At 36.3% G+C, this 12,500-nt stretch overlaps 1 protein-coding gene across 5 annotated transcripts in view; it reads right to left on the reverse strand.

Annotated features, from left to right (window-relative positions):
- SDCCAG8 (SHH signaling and ciliogenesis regulator SDCCAG8) overlaps window positions 1-12,500 on the reverse strand; it is a 112,844-nt gene that overhangs the window by 65,783 nt on the left and 34,561 nt on the right. For all 5 annotated transcript variants that reach the window (XM_085300600.1, XM_085300602.1, XM_085300597.1 and 2 more), the window contains exon 13: window positions 5,709-5,851. In XM_085300600.1, the coding sequence (XP_085156726.1) occupies window positions 5,709-5,851 (143 nt within the window). The remainder of the gene's footprint in view (window positions 1-5,708; window positions 5,852-12,500) is intronic.

Raw genomic sequence — 12,500 nt, forward strand, 5'->3', positions numbered from 1 at the left:
TTTCGCCCACGGCGGCGCTGGGAAGACGCGGCTCAAGGCCCCCCTCCTCCCGGCGGGGCCGGGGGCGCACCGCTGCACACATCGGGGCAGGCCGCGGCTACCCCGCCGCTCGCCGCGCGGTGGTCAGTCCTCCCAGCTGCCCTATCTGTTACTGTCTGATTAGTTCTGCTAAGGAGCCCCTCCCCGGCCAGCTTTCGCGGCCATCTGTTCGGCACGCGATGGCTGCTGCCCAGCAGCCTCGCGCCGCCCTCCTACCTGGCACCCGGCTCCCGGCCTTACCCCAAAGTGCTAACACAGGTTCGCGCTGCTGGCAGAGCCCGGATTTCATTACTACTACTTTGACAAGTGCAGGGTTGTTTGTAATTTCTCTTTTATCCTGATTTTGATTGTACAACCACCTCCCACTGATTCAGTTTGCTTCAGTTTTGTTGCTCACAGATTTTACTCTCCACATTAATCTCCCTCTGGCATGTTACTGCATCTGTTCCCTTTTTTATTATTAATTTTCAAATTCCCACCATTTTTGACAAAAAGGAGGTAATCTACACTCCGCTTCTGCCCATTTCATTTTCTTTAATTTGGAAGATAAGTATGAAAGCATGCCAAAGAAGTTAATTCTCCGTTAACAGTTTATTTTCTGGCATCCCGGTGCCTTTGTATATGAAAAACAGATAGAAATAAATGTTGACTGAATCACAACAACATAGTCGCAACCATCCCTAAATTTAATGAAAAGTAAACATATGAAGCAGAATCTAAAAAGTTTATTAGGTATCAGAGTTGTTACATGTTATCACTCCTCCCTGCATTTTAAAATAATGTTTTTGTACAAAATTAACAGGATATAAAAAAAATATTAGAAATCAATCACAGCTTACACCTCAACACTGCTCCCCCCCACAGAAGTGTTATCGGTCCTTTCAGAAATCAGTCAGTCTAGCAACATGAAGCATATCGCGGCAATTTAATATTAGTAACAGCATTTTTCTTGGATTGTTACCTCCTTTCCAGCATAGATGATGGGCTCTTTCTGACATGCTAAAATTGTTGAAAAAGCACCACAGTAAGTATGCTGCTAGCTAACAGATGCCACTAGAAAAACCCAACAGATAATACTAGGTACTGTTCAATTGCATAGATGGCTATGTATAGTCACCTTCTGTAAACAGAGAAGTTAGCTTATATTTTAGAATATAATAGTGCAGCTTAAATAGGCAAASGGATGCATGAGGCACGCTGCAATTCTAACGAGGCATTCTGGCGACACCCAAAAGCACCACAGCAGAGCCTCCGTGGATAACTAATGGCACAAGAACTGGAGGTGGAAGGAGAGATTGATGTGCCTTATTTATTATACATGTATTACAATTAATGTTAATGGAGCTGCTGAAACTAGCAAGAGGCTGCTAGAAGCACTGATCCACAGCAAGTATCCAGAACTGCAAAGGCTACAGCACTGCTAAAAACAAGCGTACATTCAAAATGCCTCTCTCTGCRTGATATTACTTTCTAGAGATGTTTCATCATCTAATTTTTAAAAATGAAGGGAAAAGAGGGGGGGAAACATAAATGCAACATCAAGAACCACAACAGCCACTGTCCTCACTGTAATATAAACTATTCTCTCTCTCTCTCCTTTTTTTTCTTTAATATAAATCTTTCAAGAGAGTCACACAAGTGTTCAGATTATCTTGGCAGGTCACATACCTKGACCTAGAAGCAGGAGTTCTGCTACCATTTAAGTAATTTTTCCCCATTCACGAGCGGACATTCAGTACTGCTCAGAATGTTGCACACAAGCAAATAAAGTAGAATATATCGGCTTCAGTGACACCTCCCAGCAAATTTTACATGACWTTCTAGTCAAACACATCATGAACCCCCTCTCTGTCTCCATGCCTGAGAAGAGGTTCGTCTTCACATGAAGTCATATTTTGAAGTTCAATGACTTCCGCACTACTTCATTTTTAACTAACTTCTTTGGCATATGCAAACAACCTACATCCAACTGCAACTGAAACGAATACTAACTTTTGGTTTGCTTTGTAACAAAAAGAGGAAAGATTGTTAATGACTATTCCATTACATAAAAAGAGTGAAAAAAAAAATTAGATGACATATTAATAGGTTGCACAGATTTTAACATCTTGCATCGTCTATGCAATCTTTTCCACTAGCACACTAAAATGATTTTTAGCAATTWTTCTCTCATGAACCAAGAACAGATCTGTTTTACACTCTCTGAAAATGGACTTAGATAAGCTTCGTTTWGCAAGACCCAACCTTGCTGAATTAATGGCAATTTCACACTGATTTCCGGGGTAATTTCAGCAGATTCTTCYATTACTGTAGATTTCACACAAGCACCCACAAAGCTGAAACAACCAGRAGGGAAAGAAAAAAAAAAGGGGGGGAAGGGAGTCTAAAACCCTTAAATGGAGCTTAAAATAAACATGGTMAGTCTCACAGCAAGATGACATCTGCAAAGTTACCTGACTGACAATCAAGCAATCAAGAATACACTGCAAAAGTTCTTTATTTTCCCAGTCATTTGAAAACATACAAATTAGAATTACTAACTAGATTCAATAGCAGAGAATGCATGTTAACTAAATAGCACGGATTTCTAGGCAACATATTGCTTGCTGCACACAATGCTCTGTCACATATTGCTCCATTACAAAGGTTACAGGAAAAGGCAAACCTAAAATCCATGGAAATATTTTAGAAAAGCTAACTGTAACCTTTCTTCTTGGGTTTTTAAGAAGCACATTTAATTTAGAAGCCGTTTAGTTGGTAATATATCATCAGTGTTTGAAAACAAAAATACAACATAACAAGTGAAAGTTCTAAAGAAAGAATAGTTTTGCAGAGCATTTTCTTTGTCTCTTTAAGACATAGATTGCATATTCTCTCATTTAATCTATTCCTCTATAATATTTACTGTGTGGTTTTCATGTATTTAATTCCAGTGTTTTCATACACATTATTTACAATATCCAAAAATAAGTTTTTTTTTGTTTTTGTTTTTTTTTTTTAAAACTAACTCTCCAAGCCTTTCTCTTTAGTAATACACCTATTCATATAAAACAAAGGATTCTTTAACTCCTCAGCTAGCTCTAATTTTTGCCAGAACAAGTTGGTTCAGGCAAGGCAACAGAAAGACTATCTACAGTGTAACAGTGGTACAGGCTTCCTGCAAGTTCAGCTTTGTGAAGAGACTTGGATTTGACCAGCTGGTTCTGTCCTGAAAATAGGGAAATCAGCAAGATGAGGCCAAGGCCAGAATACCCAAGAGGCACACTAAATCAGTGCAATTTCTGCAGCAACCTCCCATAGGCAGGACTCTAGAGCTTAAAATCTGTTTTCCTTGGCAAGTGCCACAGTGAATGACTCTAACTCCCATAGGATTGCCATTACCACTAGCCTTGAAGTATTTTCACTAGTACAGCTGCCATTTTAGGTGAAGGGAACAGAACGAAGAAAGGCAGACTAAGTGAGTAAAGTTCATATGATACAACTATGGATGTACCAAGCCATTAAAAATATATTGGGTTCAAAATGCAAAACAGATACACTACAGATATTTAACTTTTAAACTTTCACTAAACCAGAAAATCTTTTCTGGCAGGAAGTGATCTGAGAGGAAGAAAAAAAAAAAAAAGAGTACATGCTGAGGACAAGTTTCATTTCAGCAGCGGATCTTTTCCTCTGCGACTCAGGGCAGGGGGAAGGACTGTGAGAATGGCTCTAACCTGACCCTACCAGTGAAAACAGGTGAGGACAGTAAGTAGGTGTTGTTCAGGAACAATAAATCTCTCATTCTTTTTTTTTTTTTTTTTYCCTTCTTTCACCTGCGACAGCAACATCATGTAATGTATTCCTGGAAAGCAGTCAGATACTCCAAAGATAAGGATGATGGAAGAAGCTACACAGAACATAGTACTCTAGAATTTGAGGAGTATCAGGGAAGATGATCTGATTCCACTTCTCATGCTTTAATAGGTAAAATTGTTCTGACAATTATATATCAGCATATAAAACACATTTTAACATTTATAAGCAGAGCCCATATCATGAACACAAATTATTAAAACAAGAAAGAAAAAAAAATAGACCATAAGAGTGGCCATACTAGGTCAGTGTACTCCAGCGTCTGGCTCCAAAAGCAGGTAAAAGCAGATTTCTATGAAACAGTATCAGGACTGGGCAAGCACAGAGCATTACTTCCTTAAAATACTGTTTCAGCCTCCAGTGATTTGCAGCTCAGGAAYTTTCTGAGCCAGAGATAGTAGATTAAAGAGCTACCTGAATCATCTGTATGTTAGGTACCCAGCTTTAAGTACCACGCTGTGTAAAAGTAGTTGACAGTCCTCATTTTTACAAGTTAAGTATTTTTTGCAAAAATATATTGGCTAGTCAGATTTCCTCCAAGATATCCAGAACCTTATTGCATATAATCAGCCTATTGCTAAAAGGAGTGTGGTAAGCCATTTGGTTAACTATCACAACAAATCATTATTAGTAAAGTTCTGCTAAATTCAAACTTTAGATATCTTAACAACTCACCCCAAACTTTTTTCAAGTTCATTAACCTCTAGCATATTTATTCTCTAAATACAGGCTGTTAGAGTGGTACTTTCTTCCATCTGTTAAACTACCGTGCTCTGAATTACACAGAAATGTATCTGAATAAAAAAGCGATTCATTGAATTTAATAGTTTATATGAGACTATTTTATTTCCATTTACTCAATGGCAGAATTCTCACAAAGCCTGAAGAGTACAAGACTTGGATAAACATGCAGACAGTCTGTTAAGTGATAAAAATCTGCATTTTTTTCCCCCCATGTAAAATTTAAACTAACTCAACTTCTTGCTTAAGGACTGAGTAAAAGCCTCCAGATTTGCTTCTGAATGTCCACTCTTGAAAAAAGTAAAACAAAGCCTCATGAACAATAAAATGAAAATGTTGAGTTTGTGGCAAAAGATAATATTTCTCTTCAGCTTGTCTTTTGGCAGCTGTAGGATTATTGGTCAGTTAAACTTCTGGAGTTTTCTAGAAAGGCATACACAATAGTATAGTAAAAACCTTGGGGCATTTCCATTTAATCCTTGGATGGAATAAGCTCATAGAAAGTCTCCAGTCATGTAATGTTTGCATTATACCACATCTCCACTTCGGAAAGTCATTTAAACATCCTCTTCACGTATTTGAGCTTTTATCCCATTCACAGACTGTAATATTACCTTTTAACTACTTAATCTTCCATGAAGCTTAACATAATCATGTATATTGATATGTTCCTGGTCAATCTGCTGCAGTAGCTTCATGTTATTAATRTGTGAATTCCTATGCTTAAAGGTGCCATACAATATGACTTAAAACATTATTTTAAAATATCTCTGTCACATCAAACACAGCAACAATAAAAAGAACATAGCTGTGCTCCTCCCCACTCTTCTTTCTGCCCCAAAGTATGGCAGCTCATCACTGTAGCTCAGCATTGCCTTTTCTTCACCCCAGTAATTCACTTCCAGAAATTATAGTTTGTAACTCATTTTTTATTTAAATCTTCACTTTCAATATGACTGAGGGCAGCACATGTAGCCAATAACTGCAAGTATCTATAACAACTGTTGGGAAGCCTGTGGCAAAAATTAGCAGAATTAAATTGGTACTATAGCATGTAATAGGATAAGGGGTACCTGGTGAGGTGCAGTTGGTGCTCAGATTTACTCAGCAGTTCTGTCAGTTTTAGGCACTCCTCTCTGGCTCCTGTCACATCCTGCTGGGCTTGTTCCAAACGCTGTTTGTTTCCATGCAGCTCTAATCCCAGTTTTTCTATTTTCTTAGAAAGACATATAACCAAAGAAAATATATTTAAGAAATGTAGAGAGATAAATTAAGATGATAAATCTTAATGTGATCAAAGCTCCTCAAAATAAAGCATTTTTTTTAGAACAGCAGTAGTTCATGCAAACTGAAAACAAGCTAATTAAAGTATTTGACACTACATTCTTATGAATTGACAAAATGCATACCGTATTTAAATACGGCAATACAGAGTCAATGTTATTCTCTTTAAGGACCTACGAGATACATGCATTCAATCATTTTCTGATTTTCCCATCTGAAGGCTTCCATATTTATGTCCAGAATTCACTGTGTTTGAAAGCCAGTAAGCAGAAGAGCAGCAGCCAGCTTCAGAAGCCACTGGACATAGGGTAGCTCTTGTGTTCATTTAGTTTCCTTGCACTACCTATTATATAAGCAACAATACATAGGAATCCAGCTTTTGTTATGTTCACTCARTATTATGCAAGAGAATGAAGGCTGTCCTGTAATTTTATCATTATTGAAAATAACTTACTTACGGCAAAATCCTACAACAACCCAGACACTTAATCTTGTCATTTTCTTTACCTCGTTAGGCCTTATAGGTCAACTAAACTAAGTCAAGTAAATCTAATGTGGTTAATGAGTCTACTGATTTATCACACGTAACCATCAGTGCATAACCATGGCTAGTACCTTCGTTTCTAGTGAAGATACACTGAACTTACTGTTGTATCTTCATTTCAAAAATTTAAACATTTCTTTCATAAATATACTTAGAAGGAATATATTTTGCTGTAAGCCCATGTATAACAAGTAATTGAAAGAATACATTTGCACCATAATACTGAACTTTGTCCTAAGAATGCTTTTAAGGAGGGCTGTAAGATACTGAATAAGCTAACAATGTATTTTTTTCAYGAAATAACTATTCCAAACTAACTCTCTATATAAATATTTATTCTTCACTGGGGCTAGAGGGAAGTTGCATGTTTTTCAAGTCAACTAAACTGTGAAAGGGCATTTGTAGTACAGAATAAAATTGTTCGTGTAAGGAGTTAGGGCTGAATAGCTATTATATTTTAAATTCACACAATAACTTATTTTGTGTTAGCTTCCTCATGTAGACAAGCCTTAGTATCTTCCTCAGTCAATGTAATTATTCATTCAAACATCCTACAAGAACAAATGAATGTAATTTGGTGCCAATATTTGCACCTGAAGCACCTTCATAATTATGTTGTCTCTGTTCTTCCCATGAAAATGTTAGCCTAAATCATTTACGGTAAGTCATGATGTCTCAGACAAATACCATCTCCTCAGCCAGAAAAAAGATTCCACAATTTTTTTTTTTTTTTTTGTTAATTGCTTAACATTATCTATAAGCTTTTTCCTTTTCAAAATGTTCAGAAAAGATGAAGAAAATCCTCATTAAAATTTGAATACTGCTTTGTTTTATTACATAAACTACCTATAAACTTAATCAATAATTTTAAATTCTAATACAAAGACGGAGGAACCATCTTTGCAAAATTTTGTAAAATCATTAGTACTCTCCCTTCAAAATAATGTAACAACTTAYTACACTCTTAGAGTGTAACAGATATGCAAAGGTATTCAGACAAATAATTTAACTGAATAATCCCACAGGGTTGCATACTTTCTTGTAGAACAACAGAAGTCTCAGATGATTCTCTGTATTCTTCTTGGGAGCAGCAGTTTACTAAGAATGGGGAAATAATATTAATGAAGTGGGGCTTGAGTTCTTCCCTGTCTTTACAAGTTAAAGATAGGGAAGTTCTGCAACACTCTTAAAATGTGTTTCAAGAGTATACCAATTTAGGAGACCTTTGAAAAACAAAAACACAGTTCAGTTGAAAGATATCAACTAAATATTTGAAAAGGCACAACTACAACCGAGAATATAAATACATCCTACAATCACTCCTTCAGGCAAAAGTTTCAATGAACAGATGGGCTATACATTATCCCCTAGGGTTTAACAGGCTCAGGCTCTGACACAGACCTACAATTTGAAATTTTAAGTACGAGAACCTCTGGTGAAAGTGTTCTGCCTTCATCAGCTTTCACCAGATGTTCAACCTGCAGGTCTGAACCCATGAATGCATCCATTGATTTCAGGTGTCATGAAAGTGCTAAAACTAACTCTCAAAACAACAGTGCCATAACAGAATCCTCAAAGATTATGATAGGAGTCTTAGGGCTTCCATTAAAAAATATCAAGCAAGCAAGTATAGCTCTTGAAAAGCTAACAATTTTATTCCTGTTGCTTTCATTGGTAATCCCAAAATTCAGTATCATCTTTTACATATATATGCACACACATATGCRCATATGTATACATACAGGAGTGAGTGAGTGAGTGCGTTTCAAAATAGCATTTTTTTTTTTTAAGGTCACCAAGGTGCAAGCTGTATGAAAAGCAAGAATTCTAATGAAGAAGTCTGGCAATGACCACAGCAGAAACAGTAATCAACCTCACGAGAAAAAGATAGAGGAAAAATGTTGCCCATGAGAACACACTAACAACAATTCGAGAACCAGAAGTGTCCCATCCAGGTATGTTTACAGATACCAACTAAATTCTTCTTTTCCAAACACCAGAAATATTTAACTAAAAATAACTTGGTAGGAGCCATGCATTATCATGGTGAAAATACCCCCCCCCCCCAGATTCTAAATGCTACATCTTACTTCCGTTTAATAACTCAAATCATAGCTTAAAACATATGAAGTCTCAGAACTTGAAATCAGCTYATGGAACAACAGAAAATAATACCCCATCCTTCCTGTGAAAAGAGGCATTAGTCCCACACATGTGGGAGCATCCTAAAATATGTCAAATCCACTCCACCACTAGGGGGCATCACCATATAAGTGGAATTCAAGATACAGAGAAATTTCCAGAATCACTAAGTCTTATTCACTGTTCCTGCAGGGAACCATATCAGGCAACATCTTTCCAAAACTGTGCAGATTCCAACTAGTTTCCATGTTATCCTTAGTTCCCATTTGCTTCTCCTGGGAAGCTGCAAGTGGTAGTTCTACCTTATAGTATCTCGACCTCAGCTTAATTGTAGGAGAAACAGAAACAAACCACCAACTAAAGTATTTTGATAACAACTCCACTTCTCATGCAGCGTTAATTCGATCCCTCGGTGCCTATCACTTGTGATGCAGCTTTTTACAACATGATCAGATAGTATTTCTTCAAGATACTTAACTTTTCAATGTATGTGAGAGACAAGGAATAGAGTGCAGAACTGCAAAAAGACAGATGACAATCTTGCATTTAAGAAAATTTGAAACAGATTTTCAGTATAACAAGGAACAGAATTATCATAATGTATATCTACAACAAGACTACATTAAGGTTGGAACAGGCAGCTTCTGGTGCTTAGCTCTGCAACTTTAATATTCTTATAACTCCTAAATATAAATTAATATATACATATATATTATTTAATCTGTGTCTGGCATTGCAGCTGCCTAAACTCCCAGGAATATCAACAGGCGCAGGAAACATCATTATTAGTGAATTAACGCCATTCCCCATGCACATCCAGTTCAGTTTGGAGAACAAAGTAAGAAGTTTCACTAAACAAAAACTAAAGCATTGGTGAAATATGACCGCAAAATAATTTTAGTCTATATAAATTATTATTTTTTCAGCATTACAACTGAAAACCATTTATATTGTAAGTTCCCCTTTTTGAAGTATACAATACCCTTTGCAATTCTGTTCTTGTAACGCTTGAAATAAGCATTTCTTATTCATTAGAAGGTATTTTCTAATCTAATCATAATTTGATTTTCACAAGGCATTTTCAGATGAGTACACTGTGGAGCTGCTCATTCGGTGAAATAAGTGTAATTTACTGGAAAATGTAAAGGATGATTTTTCAAATACTGGCTCAATCTTTAAACACTCACTTCACGAATTATCTGAAGCTATCTTCACCTAACAATACTTATGTATGTGATAAAAATTTGCTGTTTAATTAACTAGACCTCTCTTTATCCCTACAAAATCTGATAAAATGAAATAATAAAGTAATTCTGTATAAAATAAGGCAAATTAAAGATTAAAATAATTATTTAATTCTTTTCATAATGATGCTGATTCTATTGTATGCAGAAAAATGCAACATTAAATTCCAAACTAGCAGATGTTTTTCATAGAATTTTAAATAGCAGCAAAGCTGACAGAAAAGACAAATGTATCTTTTACAAACGAGAATGATTAAGCAGTGATAAAAGAACTCATACTCTGGAATAAATACAGAAAAAACAACTTTAGAAGCTTTTTAGCAAATCAAAAATATACTAGAAAACAAATGAATTAAGAAGTGATTTATGACATCCACTGTTTTACCATTCTTTCACATCAGGTAAGAAAACGCACAATACTACTTCAAAATAATCTTGCACTGACAATACCATCACATAAATTCAGCAAATAATTCTGGAAGGGAAGATATTTTCATGAGTTTACTTTTTTTTTTCCGTTTGTTTCATGCTTCATTCTGTATCATAATCAAAAAATTAAAGGGGCATAAAAAAAGAATCAAAAATAGAAAAACAAAGATAAACTAATGAAAAGTGAAATATATTTGCTATTTTTGCTGGTATTTACAGGTACATCTCTAAAAGGCAATCGACACCTACAAAATCACATACACTTCAAATTAATACATAGTAAAATTTTACAGGCCCTGATGTTCACATGCTTATTTTCATTTACTAAAATAGGCCTTCAAAACAATGAAATTAGTGATATTGTGCACAGGACTGAGGATGTAATTAAGCCTCTGGTAAGAGCTGCCATCAGTATGGTCATTCAAGTACTCTTAAGTATGGTATGTAAAAGTATCAGGGAATTTTTGCACGGCTTAACGCCAATGTCAAACAACATTGTCTTCTTTATTCTTAATAATAATTAGCTATTAATTAGATATTATCTCTATTTAATCGGGGGAAAATAATAATTGATTACTATTACAGTGAAAGATTTTTCTTAAAAAATAGTTTTTGTAGTAAGATCACAAGGTGTTTTATTTAAATGAAAGAGATCTATCAGTCCACATGCAGCAGGGGTCACTTGTAGGCATTTCTATCCTAATCCTGGTCTCAATTAGGCAGCTCTGGGTTCTGAGTAGTCTCTAAATGTCAGACCTCCCAAGCATGGCCATCTGACATAGCACATTGCCCCTAAAGAACCATCCAACTTTGACAAGAGAGTTAGGGCCATCATGAGGTTCCCCCCCACACACCTTTTGAATTCTATATAAATTGTGCTTCCTATTCAAATCTGAATAGGGATGCAAAGCAATTATGAAAACTAAGTTTGACTTTCAAGCAGAAATACTCTTTAGGGATTATATTTAAGATTATAAAGCTGTGAGAATGTACAAATAAATATTAAGAATTTGAACGTACACATGGCTTAGAAGAGCCTACAAAAAACCCACTCCTTTCAAACAGAAGAGCCTACAAAAAACCCACCCCTTTCAAACAGAGTCAAGTCACAAAATACACATAACAAATGCAAATTATACAAATCATTCAGCCCAACATATAAATCCTAAATTGTGTATGCAATAGCAAAACCAGTTCATATATCGACACGAAAGACAACTAACGAGCAGAAACACAGGAACAGCAGTATCCCAATAAGCACAAATGGTTCCTTTGAAGGGTTTTGTTATGGTCAGCTTGCAAATCAACTGACTAGAGGGACAACCAGAGATCCAGTCTCTAGGAACAGTACATGCTGTAATTTTTTGGGACCACCATTATGCTAGCCTGATCTGGAGGCACTCTTGCACTCTGCAAATATAAGTAGTTTACCGACCACTTTGTCACTCCTACTGTAAAGGAATATAGCAGCTCCTTGCAGCATTTTGGCACCCCATGCGCTCTAAAAGGCAGAGCCTCAAGACCAGAGCCCACTGCCTATGCAAAGTCAGCAGCAAACAACACTCTGCTTCCAAAAAGGTTGAGAATTAATAGAAACATGATGCACAGGTCACTTGGAAAGGATAGGGCTACTGAGAGAACTTCCTAGGAATAGCATGGAGGAGAGCTGCTCTTAAATACACACATTTTTAAATCTAGTTGAAGTAAACTTTCTACTGGTAATCATCACCTACATGCAGTTGGGGCAAGGAAAAAAAAGAAGAGACAGATTTATGTCATTAAATAGATATTTATAAATACACACATTTAAATTACGCTATGGTCTTCCACATCTGTCCCTGTGCAAACCCTGCAAGAGCAATATGGCCCCTGGATATTGTGGTTAAATGTCTAGCAAAATGGACAGGAGCAAATACATGGAACATGTTATACGAGTCACCAGGATTTCATCTTGTTAATTTCCTGAAAATATTTGCTTTCAATTTGCCAAAATATTTGAACTGCAGCACTGTTTCAGGAACAAAACTTCCAAACCCATGGAGATTACCACAAAAACATTAACAGTCAACATAGCTGCACTAGAGATTAGCTCAGCAGCCACCAGCAGAGACAAGATAGTGATTTTGTACTACAGTAGAACAAGTTGTTTTTAACGGATTGCATTTTTAGGGGCGGAGAGTAGATGGTCTGCTTTCTGTTACAGGAATTTGAGGAAGAACAGG

This window comes from Rhea americana, unplaced genomic scaffold (assembly GCF_003343005.1).
Source record: "Rhea americana isolate MKP2758 unplaced genomic scaffold, rheAme1 scaffold_166, whole genome shotgun sequence".
NCBI lineage: Eukaryota > Metazoa > Chordata > Aves > Rheiformes > Rheidae > Rhea > Rhea americana.